The sequence below is a fragment of the Cajanus cajan genome, chromosome 9 (assembly GCF_000230855.2).
Source record: "Cajanus cajan strain Asha chromosome 9, NIPB_CcT2T_4, whole genome shotgun sequence".
Taxonomy (NCBI): Eukaryota; Viridiplantae; Streptophyta; class Magnoliopsida; order Fabales; family Fabaceae; genus Cajanus; species Cajanus cajan.
The window spans coordinates 5775899-5792912 of NC_138525.1; the positions used below are offsets into that span (position 1 = coordinate 5775899).

Here is a 17014-nt window from a genome sequence, read left to right on the forward strand (position 1 = left end):
TGTATAGTTTTAATTATACTACTTATTTTGATATTTATAATAATGATAATTTAATACAATTAACTAACTTTTTTAACATGTACAAAATTATTATTTTTATTTATAATGGGAAACAAAGGTGTAATTAGTATTATATCTAAATAATTGATAGATGTCTTTTAATAAAATTGGTTGTTGTCTTATTGATACTACAATAATACAGTAACATCTAAATTACAAGTATACATTTAGGCCTTAAAATAAAATCTCTCTTTGTATTTATGCATTTCTTCCGTATGCGTGAATTTTAGAATGGAAATTTGTTCCACTTTAATTAATTATTACTAGTCAAAATTATGGATAGAATTACACCAAAACTACAGTTAGATTATTTATTTATTGTTTTTATTGCTTCAAAAATTTATTTATGATTATGTATTTTGTTATATATACATATATACATATTTGTTTATTATATAATTAATATGTATTTATTAAATATATATTATATATTTATATAATTAATATGTTCATATAATTAATATTTTATATAATTATATTATTTTTAATTATGCTTGTTTATTTTATATTTGGTATATTAAATATTTTATTTAAATTTATTTTTTTTATTTTGAGAATCCCTAATTCAATTAATACTTTCAAAATGTGTAGTGAATTTCTATTTTTTTTTCTTTTCTAAAGATGTTAAATTTAGTAACACGAAACATTCAACAACTCACGCAGAATGCTCAAGTGGACAAGTGATTATCCGCAGAGTTTGCGTGACTTTTGAATTTGGTACAAAGGTGACAAAAACAATCTTACATTAATGTAATGTTTCAAAATAATTAGATTTTAATAGTTTATTTCTAAATGTGTACCACCGTGGTCAACCAGTTTAATAAAATAATTTTTGTAACCAATAAAATGCTTTGAACCTGATTGATTTAAATTTAATGATTAATTTATTTTCCTACAAACATTAAATATATGAAACAAGACAAGAATTTTGGTATCCTATTTATATATAAATTTTCTATCCTTTCCCAACTAGCAAAGGGATCAAGATAAAAATAATTAATGAAGTAGACGCATGACATAATAGAAAAAAAATTTCCTATCCTATTTATATATAAATTAGAATTAAAATATAAAAACATTTTTTAAAAGTCATTCTTCAACAATAATATTTATAGAAGTTTTTCCTTAATTAAAACATTTTTATACATTTTTAATATATAATTTTCATCAGTATTTTCAAATTGAAGTTTAATATTTTTTAATTTTTTTTTATCCATGGTTAAAAATTGTATTACAATATGCATAAATCTAATAATTTATTACATATTGTAAATTGTAGTTATAACAATATTAACCCATATTATAACGATTTCAAGTTTTACAAACCATAGGCAATTTACGGATTAAAAAAAATGCAATTTACAGTTCCCATGGGGCCAATTCTACATAGAGTTAAGTGAAGAGCCAAAAAATATTATTATGATTATTATTTTTAAAACTAAATAATAAATATATATTTAATAATAAATTATTATCAAAATAAACATAAAAAAATGAAGAAAATCTAGTGTTAGAGGCGGGAGAACCAACAAGTTACAAGAGAAAGAGAGGAAATGGTTAATAGGGTTTTAATAGGGTTTTATTTTGTGCTACACTAAAACCTTCTTTCTTTTACCCTACACTCACCATTCCACTCTCTTTTTGATTTGCTTTTCTTCGATTCTGATTCTGCTTTTCAGTTTTCCCTCTCAAAGTTTTTTTTTTTTTTCCCTCTCTATTATAGTCTATAGAGATTTCCAACACTTGATCGAGGACATGGCGGCTGTCACGGAATTTGGGGTGTCTCAATTCTTGCAGGTTTGATTTTACTCCCTCTCTTTGAATTAACATCACATGAACACCCCTTTCATTAATTTTTTTATTATTATTATCATTGTAGTTGATGTTGTTTGGGCGGGTGTTCCATGCTTTGACGTGAGTTTGTTTTGGTTTCAGGGTACCTCCAGGCAAACTTTGTTTCTGAAAAAGAAGCCTCAGAGACAGAGAAGTCACATGCTTTGGGGTACGCTTAGGAATCGGAATTGGGTTCTGGGATCATCTCCAGGAGCGTTGCCGTTAAGGTGCCAGGCTCAAGAAAATCCCAAAGCTGTGGTTTCTGGTGGTGTGAGCAGTTCAGTAGAAGAGCAACCGGGTTTGGTTGAGAAGTCTGCCTCAGAAGTTGTTCATTTGTATCGTGTCCCGTTTATGCAAGATAGTGCAGCTGCTGAGCTTCTAAAGGAGGCTCAAGTGAAAATCTCTAATCAGATTGTGGAAATACAGACGGAGCAATGTTATAATATTGGCCTTGGTTCACAACTTTCAAGCGAAAAGTTTTCAGTTCTTAAATGGCTTCTTCAAGAAACCTTTGAGCCTGAGAATCTGGGAACTGAGAGCTTTCTCCAGAAGAAGAGGAAACAGGGTTTGGTTCCAGTTATCGTTGAGGTTGGCCCCAGGTTGTCATTTACCACAGCATGGTCTACTAATGCTGTGGCAATTTGCCAAGCGTGTGGTTTGACAGAAGTGAGCCGTCTGGAACGGTCCAGGAGGTACTTGTTGTTCACCACAAGTGAACTGCAAGATCATCTAATCAATGAATTTGCGTCTATGGTGCATGATAGGATGACCGAATGTGTTTACACTCAGATGCTAACATCCTTTGAGACCAGTGTAGTACCAGAAGAAATTCGTTATATACCTGTCATGGAGAGAGGACGGAAGGCATTAGAAGAGATTAATCTGGAGATGGGTTTTGCCTTTGATGACCAGGATTTAGAATACTATACCAAACTCTTCAGAGAAGACATTAAGCGCAATCCAACAAATGTGGAGTTGTTTGATATTGCCCAGTCCAACAGTGAGCACAGCAGACACTGGTTTTTTACTGGAAAGATTTTCATTGATGGACAGCTTATGAGTAGAACTCTTATGCAAATCGTGAAAAGTACTCTACAGGCAAATCCAAATAACTCAGTTATTGGCTTTAAGGATAACTCAAGTGCAATAAGGGGTTTTCCAGTAAAGCAGCTCCGACCAGTTCAGCCTGGTTCAGCATGTCCATTAGACGTTGCAGTACATGAGTTAGATATCTTGTTTACTGCTGAAACACATAATTTTCCATGTGCAGTGGCACCTTATCCTGGTGCAGAGACTGGTGCAGGAGGTAGAATTAGAGATACACATGCTACAGGAAGAAAACTCTAATTTTCCATGTGATGCTCTTGCTTCACCAGTGGAGTTTTATTTCGATTTAATTAAAGATCGATGGATCTTGATTCTTAATGAAAGAAAACTCTAATTTTCATAGAAGAATTGCCTTCTTTTTTTTGTGTGTATTATCGATGGATCTTGATTCTTAATGAAAGAAAATTCTAATTTTCATAGAAGAATTGCCTTCTTTATTTTTGTGTGTATTATGATCAATTTGTTACAGTTTTTTCTTTTAATATATATATATATATATATAAAGAATTGACTTCGTTTTTTTTAGTCTTTCATGCATTTGTTTTGGTTTTTCTCTCCTAAACAAGTTATTTTAAATAGTTTTTCACCAAACAAGTTGTGTTTGTAAACAAGCATTAATTAGATTTGTTTTGAAATAATCATTAAATTATTATTTGATACAAGAATTACATTTTTTTTTTTAATTTATAGCAAACTAGCCTTTAGTCTATTTTAACGCCCATGTTGTTTGGTTGATGAAGTATTAATGAAGTTTCAATTTTTATTTTTGTTACAACGTATGGGTGATATGGCATTTATATATGTTGCGTATTTTAATTACCATGGTATTTGTAAAATATAATTCTTGTTTAGACTTATTCTATTGTAAAATATAATTCCTGTTTCTATAGAAGGTCGCATGTTATTTGTTTGTGCTCTTTAATGCATGAAATCAGTGTTTTTATGTTGCACAACTTCTTTGATAACATGCATACTAACCTCTCATCTCATCCTTATGTCTTTTATGTTGGGAGATCTGATAAAATTATTCTATTGTGGTTATGGCTTGTGTGCTATTATGTTTTCCTTTTAAAAAAGTTGTGGTCTTTTAAAAATGTCATTTCGTATCTTTTATGTTTTTAATTGAACAAAAATTTTAATGTGTTTGGACTTTGGTTTATGGTAGAGGTCATGTTTATTGATTAGGTTTCTTTTTCAGGAAAAGCTTCATGAGAGGTTGTGACTCGAAGAATTATATGGAAACTGATAGAGCAAGATTTGAAAAATGGATAAGCATGACTAATGAAGTAAAAATAATTGTCTTATTTTTAGTTGTTCAATGTAAAATTTGTATTATTTTAAAGTGTGAATTTTCTATTTCTTCGGCAGAAGCAACCATATATTTTTCATGCCAAAATTTTAGATCATAACTACCAACAAGCCTTGGATATGGAGGAAAATCAAATTATAAAGGTAAATAAACAATGATAACAATAATTTTTTATTTATTGGGTATATGTCGGCATTAAAACTTGTTCCCAAAATTTATTCTAAATTGTTAATATATATAGGTCTTAAAATTGTTATTTATGATCTCTTGAGACACACTTATACAGTTATAGTTGTGCATTTTTAACACTATATATAACAATTATTGAATAGACAATGAACTAAATAGTTGTTTTTGTTATTTCATTCGAATAGGAACTCGAGTAGTATTCAACTTCTTATTTTCTCCTTCACTTTTGCTTATTATGAGCTTAAAGCTAAAATTCTCATTTTTTCTATTTTGCACAATATAACATCAACATTACTTTATCGTTTAAGTTGTTTTGAATATAAGTAAAGGTGTTGGAAGGTGTAGAAATGGGATCTGGTTTGTGAACTTTTTACTTTCAAACATCGTCATATATTATGAGCTTAAAGCTAAAATTCTCATTTTTTCTGTTTTGCACAATATAACATCAACATTACTTTATCGTTTAAGTTGTTTTGAATATAAGTCTCAATAGATATTTCAGTTTATCAGCATACCTTATCAATCTTCCTAACCATTGGTGATTCAACCTCATCTTGTACCTAAACCAATCACTTTGTCACATATATAGTAGGAAAATCATATTTGAAAGGATGAACAGCATCTCAATTTTATTTGATTAACATTTAACATGCAACTGGGTGAGGGTCACAATATATGACGATGTTTGAAAGTAAAAAGTTCACAAACCAGATCCCATTTCCACACCTTCCAACACCTTTACTTATTTTCAAAACAACTTAAACGATAAAGTAATGTTGATGTTATATTGTGCAAAACAGAAAAAATGAGAATTTTAGCTTTAAGCTCATAATAAGCAAAAGTGAAGGAGAAAATAAGAAGTTGAATACTACCCGAGTTCCTATTCGAATGAAATAACAAAAACAACTATTTAGTTCATTTTCTATTCAATAATTGTTATATATAGTGTTAAAAATGCACAACTATAACTGTATAAGTGTGTCTCAAGAGATCATAAATAACAATTTTAAGACCTATATATATTAACAATTTAGAATAAATTTTGGGAACAAGTTTTAATGCCGACATATACCCAATAAATAAAAAATTATTGTTATCATTGTTTATTTACCTTTATAATTTGATTTTCCTCCATATCCAAGGCTTGTTGGTAGTTATGATCTAAAATTTTGGCATGAAAAATATATGGTTGCTTCTACCGAAGAAATAGAAAATTCACACTTTAAAATAATACAAATTTTACATTGAACAAATAAAAATAAGACAATTATTTTTACTTCATTAGTCATGCTTATCCATTTTTCAAATCCTGCTCTATCAGTTTCCATATAATTCTTCGAGTCACAACCTCTCATGAAGCTTTTCCTGAAAAAGAAACCTAATCAATAAACATGACCTCTACCATAAACCAAAGTCCAAACACATTAAAATTTTTGTTCAATTGAAAACATAAAAGATACGAAATGACATTTTTAAAAGACCACAACTTTTTTAAAAGGAAAACATAATAGCACACAAGCCATAACCACAATAAAATAATTTTATCAGATCTCCCAACATAAAAGGCATAAGGATGAGATCAGAGGTTAGTATGCATGTTATCAAAGAAGTTGTGCAACATAAAAACACTGATTTCATGCATTAAAGAGCACAAACAAATAACATGCGACCTTCTATAGAAACAGGAATTATATTTTACAATAGAATAAGTCTAAACAGGAATTATATTTTACAAATACCATGGTAATTAAAATACGCAACATATATAAATGTCATATCACCCATACGTTGTAACAAAAATAAAAATTGAAACTTCATTAATACTTCATCAACCAAACAACATGGGTGTTAAAATAGACTAAAGGCTAGTTTGCTATAAATTAAAAAAAATGTAATTCTTGTATCAAATAATAATTTAATGATTATTTCAAAACAAATCTAATTAATGCTTGTTTACAAACACAACTTGTTTGGTGAAAAACTATTTAAAATAACTTGTTTAGGAGAGAAAAACCAAAACAAATGCATGAAAGACTAAAAAAAACGAAGTCAATTCTTTATATATATATATATATATATATATATATATATATATATATATATATGTATTAAAACAAAAAACTGTAACAAATTGATCATAATACACACACAAAAAAAAGAAGACAATTCTTCCATGAAAATTAGAGTTTTCTTTCATTAAGAATCAAGATCCATCGATAATACACACAAAAAAAGAAGTTAATTCTTGTATGAAAATTAAAGTTTTCTTTCATTAAGAATCAAGATCCATCGATAATACACACACAAAAAAAGAAGGCAATTCTTGTATGAAAATTAGAGTTTTCTTTCATTAAGAATCAAGATCCATCGATAATACACACAAAAAAAAAGAAGGCAATTCTTCTATTAAAATTAGAGTTTTCTTTCATTAAAAATCAAGATACATCGATAATACACACAAAAAGAAAAAAAGAAGGCAATTCTTCTATGAAAATTAGAGTTTTCTTTCATTAAGAATCAAGATCCATCGATCTTTAATTAAATCGAAATAAAACTCCACTGGTGAAGCAAGAGCATCACAGAAAAAACACTTAAAAGACTGCATCTAGTTTTTTTTTTTTTTTTTTTTGCGTAAAAATCAAAAAGAGAGAAAGTATTACATAAAGAGACGATAGGGCGAAAGTGGGAAGTTGGCATATCTGGGATAGTTGTGAGGGACACGTGGCTTCCCATGCATGACCTTCAGTCTCTTAGCATTACCATTACCATTGCCATCCATCTTTCTATCACAGCGTTGCGTATCAGCCACACTGAAAACAAACACATACATATACACTCCCAGGAACGTGATGGTTGTGAGCCTCCAAAGTAAAAAACGGACACAGAAAACCCCACAAAAAGGGAATGAAGAAAAATGCATTGACGGTTTCTGATATTGAGACCCACGTGAATGAAAGGTGTGTGAAAGGCTCTTTTAAGTAGAGCTGTCAAAATGGGCTCATCCCGGTGAGCCAATCCAGCCCACCACAAGTTCGAGCTGGGTTGAGCTAAAAAAAAATTAAAAATTTCAGTGTGGGCCAATTTTAAACCCGGCCCACTAACAACCTGGCTCACCCGGATTAAACCCGTGGTAAGCCGGGCTGACCCACCAACCCATATAAATAAAAATAAAAAAACTTATGCTATTGGGCCAAATAAAGTTAAGGTTTCTTAAGTTTCTTTTCCGCCCTAATCAGTTCTCATTCTCACACACCCACCCTCATCAATAGGGATGACAAATATACTCGTACCCACGGATAATATCCGAACCCGTCCCGACTTTGACGGGGAATACTCGGTTTGACCGGGTACGAGTACGGATAAAACTCGATACTTTAAATCGGGTACGGGTACGGGTATGTACTTACCCGCCCCGTACCCGTACCCGTTTACATTTTTAATTTAATACCCACTTTTAATTTAATTATATTAAGAAATTTTAATATTTTTTTATGTATGATTATTTATTATAAAATGAGATAAAGAAATAACTTAATTATAAATATAATATAATAAAAAAATAATTTAAAAATATCATATTTTTTTATTAAAAAATAAAAAATAAAAAAATTGACGGGTACGAGTATACCCGATACTCGACGGGGACGGGGATGGAGATGAAAATTACATACCTGACGGGTACGGGGACGGGGATGAGTTTAACTCGCGGGGACGGGGACGGGTATCATGAAACCCGTACCCGACCCGCCTCGTTGCCATCCCTACTCATCAGTTCGCACCGCCAGCCAGGAGCCCAGGAGGCGCTTGCTCTTTCTCTTTCGCTTTCCATCACTTATTGTCTCATCTCACGCTTTTCAATTTCAATTTTCACCACACTTGTTTGCGAACTCTCAGATTATGTTTTTATTACTTTTTTTTTCTTGCGCCAAACATGTTGTAGACTGTTTTTGACATTCCCAGAATACTAATTATTATTTCAATTCGTTATTTATTCATGATAGCTCCAGCTCTTGATAAAAGCTTATCTTCAGTTATTTAAAAATACTAATTAAAGAATTAAAAAATTATTTTTTATTAAAATTATAATAAATTAATAAATCATATGTATTATTTTTCATAACCATACCACAGGCATAATTTAATAGATGGGAATTCCTCATTTTATTTTTCCAACAAGACCACTCACTTCACTTGATGTTCTTTTTTCGGGGTTTGACTCATGTTATTTGGGCTAAAGTCAGAGATCTTTATCAAGTAAGTTATAAAATTTAAGTTTTCAAATTAGGTGAGCCAACCCGTTTAGCTCACCAACCCGTGGTGGGTCGGATCAGACTCAATTTTTTTCAGCTCACTAATAAATGAGCCGAGTTGAGTTGGCCCACCAAAAGCTCAATCCGTGAAGGGCCAGGCCGGGCCAGGTTACCCGTTTTGACAGCTCTACTTTTAAGAGCGTTACTACTGCATCGAGTGTTTCATGGTGTGTTCGGCAGAATTTGATGATCATGGAAAAACTAATTAATCATGACTTCAAACTTCGAAGGTTGTAATGTTCAACGCAACCCTTCAATTCTTCACAAAACTGCTTCTGCTGCGTTGGCTGCTGCTAATTTAGATTTTTCCTTTTCCTCTCAGTTTTTCTAATGAAAAATTTAAATTATAATAAGATATGACTTTATGTGAAATTTTGTAAAATCAAAGTCAATTATCAACTTCCTAAGTGGAACAAATTTAATCATATTTGTGTATGTTTAAAGAAATTGGAAGAACAAATTGTTTATCCTAAGGTTTTTGTGTGCAAGTTTAATCATATTATTGTTTTCACATTGGCTATAACGATGTTTCAATTCAAGGTGTCTTACAAAGTACAAACTATCAAAAGTTCCTCGCTAGACCATTCTAAATAAGTTTAATCATAAAGCATTTTAATAAAAAGTATTATTCTAATAAATGAACTTAAATAACTTTTAAATTAGTTATTCTTTTCGTGTAGAAGACATATACAATATACAGTCATTTAATATAAAAAAATCCAATTAAAATTTTCAATTAATAATACTTTTTAATTTCAATTAAAACTCATGAATCTTAATTTGACTATTTATAATCATTCAACTTGACCATTAAAAACATTATCTTATTACATTTGAATTTAATTGAATGCATTAAAAATGTAAGGGTTTTCATTCTGTTACAAATTTGTTATGTATGGTAAGATATTTGGCTTTTTTAATGATTACTTTTAAAAGTTAAATAAAAAATAATTTCAAATTACCTGAGAATATAAAAAGTCTTCACTAACAATATATACAAAAACTAAATTCATTATAGTTTACTGAATATGAATTTACATGAAATTAATCACATTTATAATAAATACATAAATGCAAATAAAAATGAAGACAATAACTACTCGGGACCGAAAAAATTAAATGAATCATAACTGAGTTTTGAATTAATTTTGATAAGTGATTGTTTTACCGCAATAAAACTTTCATTTTAATCCATAAATATTTGATTTCACTTTTATGGAGACAATTTTGTGAAAAATTTGAGTAAAAAATTAATTTTAGAAAACAAATTTTTGTAAATATATTATTTTAAAAATAATAAATATAACATGAAACCTAACATTCACAATTTTAAATTATTAAAAAAGTAAAAAAAAATTAAGTGTAACTTTTACTAAATGTCAAGTGGTGATGTCTTTCCTAATAAGACGTGAAACTTCTTATCAATAGCTTTCACTCTATTCTCTTTTTTAATGAGGGACAAAGCTAGACTTGAAAGGTAAGGAGAGTAACTATAAAATTTTAAATTATCATATATATATATATATATATATATATATATATATTATTTATAATTATTTAATAGTTGTCTAGAAATTTTTCAGTTGATAGAGATGCTAATTTTTCAAAGTACGAAAATTCATTCGAGGGACCGATCTATTAACAGATACTCTTCATACATGCAAACCCTATTAAAATGTTATCTATATTAGTAATCTATCAAAATGTTAATAAAAAATCTAAAGAGAGGAAAAATTAAACACCTCTGCTTTTAAATATCCAAGATTACAAAGGCCAATCATTAATTTCATATGCCGCAATTTTTTATATGAAATTATAATAAAAATTGGTATCTACGTTAATGACAATCTTTTAAGAAAATATCCTAATTAAAAATATTATATGTTGTGTTGAGATATAAATAAGGTCTCATATCGATAAAATAATAGAAGAAATAAGAATTTATAAAATATACACATACTTTAATAATTGAGAGATTTTTTATGTGATAACTAAAAGCAAAATAAGTGTTTAGGTTCAAAGTGGATAATATCTCAATATTGTAGAGTATATGTGTTTTATAAATTGAATGAAAGATTAAGTCCCTTGTTAAAGGCTCCCTTGTTAAACAAGATCTCACATCAATAAAATAAGAATTTATAAAATATACACATACTCCAATAGATGATATCTCTCTCTAATAAATTTTATAAAAATAACTAAGTTATAACCATCTCATCTTGATATAAATATATATTTCAAACAAATATCATAAAATAATCCCATTATGTTATTTATAAGATATCTTTTACAACAATTGTTTGCCAAAAATTATTAAAAGAAGAATTTGCTTTTTATATTATTGAAAAGAAGAAGTGATGAAATAGTGTTACCACTGGACCAATCATAAGGATAATGTTAAGGAGAATATAAGAAAAGTAAACTCTTGTTGAAGATAAAAGGTCTAAGCTTCTCTTGAGCTATAGACTTGTTTCTTAGTCCATTCTCTTTATGTATACTTTTACCTTGTAAATATTTTTTTTTTTGACCTTGTATTTTGGTCATGTGTGTAGGTATTTTTATCCTTGTATTTATTTATTTATTTTGTTTTTTTATTTTTATTTTGAGGCTGTAAATAGTACACTACAAGAAAAATGCCAATTTTTGACGAAAATTTTCGACGGAAACTCATAAATTTCTGACGGAACTTGGTATTTCCAACAGATTTTCGACGGATTTAAATCCGTCAAAAAAAGTGTTGTTGGAAAAAAAAAATCTGTCATCGGAAATACCAATTTTTGTCGAAAATTTCTGACATAAAATTCTATCAGAAAATTCTGACGGAAGTATCTGTTGGAAATTTTCGACGAAATTTTCATCAGAAATTTCTGACAGAAATTCCGTCAGAAATTTATGGGGACATTTCCGTCAGAAATTTTCCCCAGAAATTTCTGACAAAATTTCCATCAAAAATTTGTGGGACACATTTTCGACGAAAATTCCATCAAAAATTTCTTTGGAACATTTCCGACAGAATTTCTGTCGGAAATTAATATTTTAAATTTTAAATAAATTTCTTAATATAACTAACTGACATTATTTTTACCTGTTTAACATACATTAAGAAGTATTATCAAACCAAGAACATAAATTTAATCTAAAAATAGTAATTAATCTTCAAACATAATTAATCTCATCTAGTTCAAAAATCAAATTAATCTAAAAAGATAATATATTAATAATTTTACAAGTGGGAAAACAATTTTGTTGTTATATAATAATACTAAGACATATATAGTGTTATCGTTGGTGAAGATGGTTACTGTTTCAATGATTAGCATTGTGCCGAGAATCAGAAAAACACAATAATGAAGAATGACATTCAAATTCAATTTCATTACTAAAGGTTTGTTTTTACTATTAATTACAGTAGTATTAATTACTGTATCATTAATTACTATAAGGAAAACTAATTAGGATATCTTCTCTCACAACATAAAAAGCTCTAGTAATACACATATCATAATAAAATACACAAAACTTTAAAATGTGAAAAAAAAGTTTACTTACAAACCTTCCAAACTTCTTAGTTGTTAGAGACCGACCTTCTAGTGTTCTGCAAAAATGAGAGCATTGTATAAATCAAAGGGCATGTATGTATGCACAGTATACCTTTTCTGCAAACCTTTTTAACACAAGAATAGTAATCAAATTACACAAGAAAAGACTTAAACGAGTTTATTTCTTTGACTACTTCACTTGCTTTTGCTGAAAACGAGGGCGTTTGTATTGGGACAAAAAATTACACACAAACTTTTTCTTTTTTAATAAAAATTCCATTTTGAAAATATAAATTTTCATTCCAGATATAATCTTTTACCGCGTGGGTTAACTAGTTTAGATTTTTTCTACTTTCATTAGTAGTAATTTATAGTTTGAGTTTTGGTTAGACTTGTGAGCTGCATTTACTTTAAAAAATTTATTCAATTTAAACAAGATTGATTGTTTCTCGTGAAAGATCTATGCGGTGTCGAGATATGGAGATTCACATGAAGAATTTTCTTTTCCTATTAATTGATGCTCATTAATACATAATAACTTGATAATCCAATGTCTGATCATATTCTAAAGCGGCATAATTATATGTTAAACATACTATACTATATATTAATATTGATACAAGTAAACTAAAATATACTATTATCTCAATTTCTAAGTATATAAAAAAACGGAGTATTATTTTAATTTTTTTAATGTTATCTCTAATCATAAGAAACAACAGTTTATTTTTTAATATATTAATTGATAATATTATTTTATACTATTCATTTATTATGAGTTTATTAACGAGTCATACTATTAGAAAAAAATTGTGTAATAGAAATTGTTAGATCATTGATTTATTATTTACCAAAAAGAAAAAAGAATAAGTGATTCATCAATTCAATGAATTGACGTATTGATTAGTTACTTTCACCTCTATAAACCTCAACCATGCGAGTATTTCTTCGTGCATTATGATGCAAAAAGTAAAACTCACTTGGCTTTTTCTTTTGTATCTTCGTCTGAATCCTTTGTTGCAGTAGTGCCCAATGATGTTATCTTCCCAAAAGATTCCTTTGCGTCTCTGAAAAAGTCTTTCATTTTATCAAGAATGGTTTTTAGTTGATCTTTTGTTGGGAGCTTGAATTCAGAAAAACATAATATATTAGTGGGAGAGTATCCAAAATAGTTTTCCTGAATATTTGGTTTAAAATAATATAATTAATTAGAAAGTATACATAATGTGGACTATTATCAATAAATCCTAAGTCATATATATATATATATATATATATATATATATATATATATATATATATATATATATATATATATATATATATATTCAATGGAAAAGCATTATGATACATTTACGGTACAATGCTACTCAAAATTATAGATAAATATATATTTTAAATCAAAGAGTAGCATATTTTAACATGTTAAAGTTTAATGAAATCTGAGATATCATAGTGAACGAATATGTAGACCTATGATCCAGCAGAAAGATATGACGATTTATTGTAGAAGAAACCTAATTGGCTCGAGTAGATTCCTAACAAGACCACTACAAACACTAAAGAGCCCCAACGAAGCCATAAACCAAACGAGAGGCATTGATAATGCAAATTCAATTACCAAAGAATAGAGGCACCAAAACTACTTTTCTGACAATTAACAATATTAACACTGTCAACATTGTAAGAGAGAAATTGTAAATTACCACAATCAGCACCAAACAGTAACTTTTAAAGAAACACAATTGGACCAGTTACCTTCCCACCAAATAATTCTCCGTTGGCAAAATAATACGTGCATTCACACAGTCATATACCCACTGGGGTTGAATATATTCTCTTGAGAGGAACTTATGTCCTTGTGATTCCCTGTCAACAATCTAAACATGAGAAAGAAATAGATAAGTGAAGGTATGCTTAATCACAAACCTGATGAGTAATGCTCTGGTCAGACTCCCCAAAAGGTTTACAATGTTGTCCTAAACTTAATCCTTTGTTTTCATGTTTTGTTCTTTTCCATGAAAATTTTAAAATAGAACATGGAACAAGCATTTTTTAGTTATCCTTCCTTTTTTAGCAAATCAAATACTTTCTCATATAACCAGACTAGTTACTCGGAAATTACATCAAATACAAATAATGTGTTTCAATTCCTCAAAAACTAGCCACTACAAAGGCATGTAATTTTGGTTGTGCAATCTATCTACATAATAGTGGTCCTCAGCTAATAGGTGATTTAATCCAAAACCAAACATCTAATTAGTAATTACAAGATCAAAATTGCTAGCCTTCAGCTAGAAATTCATAAACAGAATCTCCAGGGAGGAAGAGATATTTAGATTCTTTTTTTTCCCATGAAGAGAGTAGAGTCCGAAAGGAAAAGAGGTTACCTTTATATTTTACAAATATAATTAATAGAATAATAGGGTATCCAATAATTCTAAAAAGTTTCTCATATGGATACTAGTGGAGATAAAAGAAAATAGTAATCCATCAGAAATTGTAATCATCAAAGAAGATTTAGTGCATGTTTGGTTTTTAACTCTAACGTGAATTTTCACGTTTGCTTGAAGCAAAAAACAGATATTAAGAAACTCACAAAGAGTCTTCAATGACAAGACAACTGGAAGGCTCCACGCTTAACCTCCTAGCAGCTTCATGGAATCTAACATCATAAAACACAATATAAGAATTTTAGAAGACAAAGATCTTTCTAATATAGAAATCAACTGACCCTCAATAATCAAGGCTAGACAATATATCATAGCATCTCAAATTTCAGGGGACGTGTTGGGAATAGGCGAAACGCGGAATATGAAAAAATTTTACCCTGCGAAGCAGTGGTGGTTGGAGTTGAAAAGTGGACTTTCTTGTGAGGATCTAGGTTGTGAGAAGAAGGTGGTGGTGGTTGTTGTAGAGAGTTGGTTCGTTGAGGAAGCAGCGTGCGACGTGGCCTTATGGAATTGGAGTGCATTGTACCTGCAAAAGGAGAAACCCTAGAAATGAGGTATGAGAAGATGGGATTGCGAGTGAGGGAGTGAAAGGGAGTTATGAGTTACGGACCGAGGGGACGGTGTCGTTTCAGGGCGGCTTGAACGTGGCGGAGGAAGTTCGGGGAGGAGGAATCTGGGTTAGGCTTCCCATCCATGGAGCAATCTCCACCGCATTTCTATTCGCTTCTCACTTCTCAATTCCACCAACACCTTCTCACTCAAATTCCAATTCAAATTTTGAGCTTTCTGAAAGTGTCGTGCCTCTCTTCTCTGTGACGAACCCTCGTGCCTCTCTTCTCTGTATATTAGGGATTAAACTCGCGCCTCTCTTCTCTTCTCTACGTTTTGTGTTTTAAAAATATATTTTTTATTTTGAAAAAACAAAACTACCATTTTAACTCCTATAAATAATACGAAATAAATATCTTTAAAATACAATTATTTTAAAATTACTATATTGTATTTTTATTAATTAAATTAATATATAAATAATATTTTAATTTAAACTTGAAAATAATGATTAATTTAATTTAATTTAAATGCAAAATAATAGTATTTCAAATTTAAAATAATAATATATTTATAATAACAATGATAATAGTTCAATTTTGAAATTTTAACAAAATCTTAAAGTTTTATGTATAACACTTTTTCTTTGGATATAAAAAAAATTATATTCTCTCTAAATAACTACGTAAAATCTTCTAATATTCTATCTACCTATATTAGTGGCACAAAGTGATTTAACATCTCTGATATTTATAAAAATATTTAATTTTTAATATTATTTTTATTTTTTTAAAAAAATTAGATAAAATTATTTTAATATTATTGTGATATAGAATGTCATTTTAAAATTTATTTAGTTACTTTTTATATTTTTATTTTACTTTCAATCAAAATTTAATTATAATAATTTTTCTTTATTTTAAAATAAAATAACATCATATAAGTATCTAAATAATTATACAAATACAAAAATTTATTAAATTTTAAATACTTATAATATTATAAGATATTATCATATAAAAACTTATTATATAAGATCTTAAATAAGTTATTTCTTAAAACATATCATTATTCGAATTCATTGAATGTTTAATGTTAATTATAAATTAAGATTTTATTACATAAAAATTTATTATATAATATCTTAAATAAGTTATTTCTTAAAATATATCCTTATTCATTGGAAATTTTAGATAATATAATTTGTTAAAATCTTTAATATTAATATGATTCGTTGAATTTCTAATTAAAACTTACATGGTATAAAATCCAAAAAAAATTAATAATGGCGATTAAAAATGGACATTAAGTATAAATTAAAATCACCATAAATTATAGAGTTAACGACGTTAACTTAATTGGATGGAAAAGATGATATTATATCAATTTTAATTAAAAATCAACGATTATTAATAATAATAAAAATATCAAATATAAACAAATAAATAAATTAAGAGATGAAGTAAGTGATTAAGTCTTAATTTTAATTCAAGAACAAAATTAAAAACTCTTAAAATATTACTAGGGTTGGTCCTTTTATTTGATGGGTCCGAAGTGAAACAAAAAACGATGACTATTTATGTACAAATATATATCTTAGAAAACATATTTTGTTATATTGGAAAAATAGCATTTTAACAAATATAAAAAAATATAATTATATTT

General features: G+C 28.4%; 2 protein-coding genes across 2 annotated transcripts; one reads left to right on the forward strand and one right to left on the reverse strand.

The window, feature by feature from the left end:
- The first annotated feature begins 1456 nt into the window (after positions 1 to 1456).
- On the forward strand, positions 1457 to 3579 carry LOC114917048 (putative phosphoribosylformylglycinamidine synthase, chloroplastic/mitochondrial). The gene is made up of 2 exons (XM_029274933.2): positions 1457 to 1857; positions 1996 to 3579. The coding sequence occupies exons 1-2, from the start codon at positions 1816 to 1818 to the stop codon at positions 3238 to 3240; spliced, it is 1287 nt and encodes a 428-aa protein (XP_029130766.1). The 5' UTR covers positions 1457 to 1815; the 3' UTR covers positions 3241 to 3579.
- A 1999-nt stretch (positions 3580 to 5578) lies between these two features.
- Positions 5579 to 15495, reverse strand: LOC145951901 (uncharacterized). Its single transcript, XM_083064086.1, has 8 exons — positions 15407 to 15495; positions 15177 to 15326; positions 14947 to 15012; positions 14106 to 14216; positions 13328 to 13414; positions 12362 to 12403; positions 7159 to 7308; positions 5579 to 5863 (listed from the first exon to the last, which is right to left on the reverse strand). The coding sequence occupies exons 1-8, from the start codon at positions 15493 to 15495 to the stop codon at positions 5653 to 5655; spliced, it is 906 nt and encodes a 301-aa protein (XP_082920212.1). The 3' UTR covers positions 5579 to 5652.
- Positions 15496 to 17014: the final 1519 nt, after the last annotated feature.

Excerpts from the sequence above, each read along its gene's own strand:
- LOC145951901 (XM_083064086.1), bottom strand. The coding sequence starts at position 15,495 with ATGGATGGGAAGCCTAACCCAGATTCCTCCTCCCCGAACTTCCTCCGC. Across the intron at positions 15,013-15,176 it reads AACCACCACTGCTTCGCAGG|ATTCCATGAAGCTGCTAGGA; the intron begins GTAAAATTTTTT and ends TTATGATGTTAG. Across the intron at positions 13,415-14,105 it reads GAGAATTATTTGGTGGGAAG|AGACGCAAAGGAATCTTTTG; the intron begins GTAACTGGTCCA and ends AGACTTTTTCAG.
- LOC114917048 (XM_029274933.2), top strand. The coding sequence starts at position 1,816 with ATGGCGGCTGTCACGGAATTTGGGGTGTCTCAATTCTTGCAG. Across the intron at positions 1,858-1,995 it reads GGGTGTCTCAATTCTTGCAG|GGTACCTCCAGGCAAACTTT; the intron begins GTTTGATTTTAC and ends TTTTGGTTTCAG.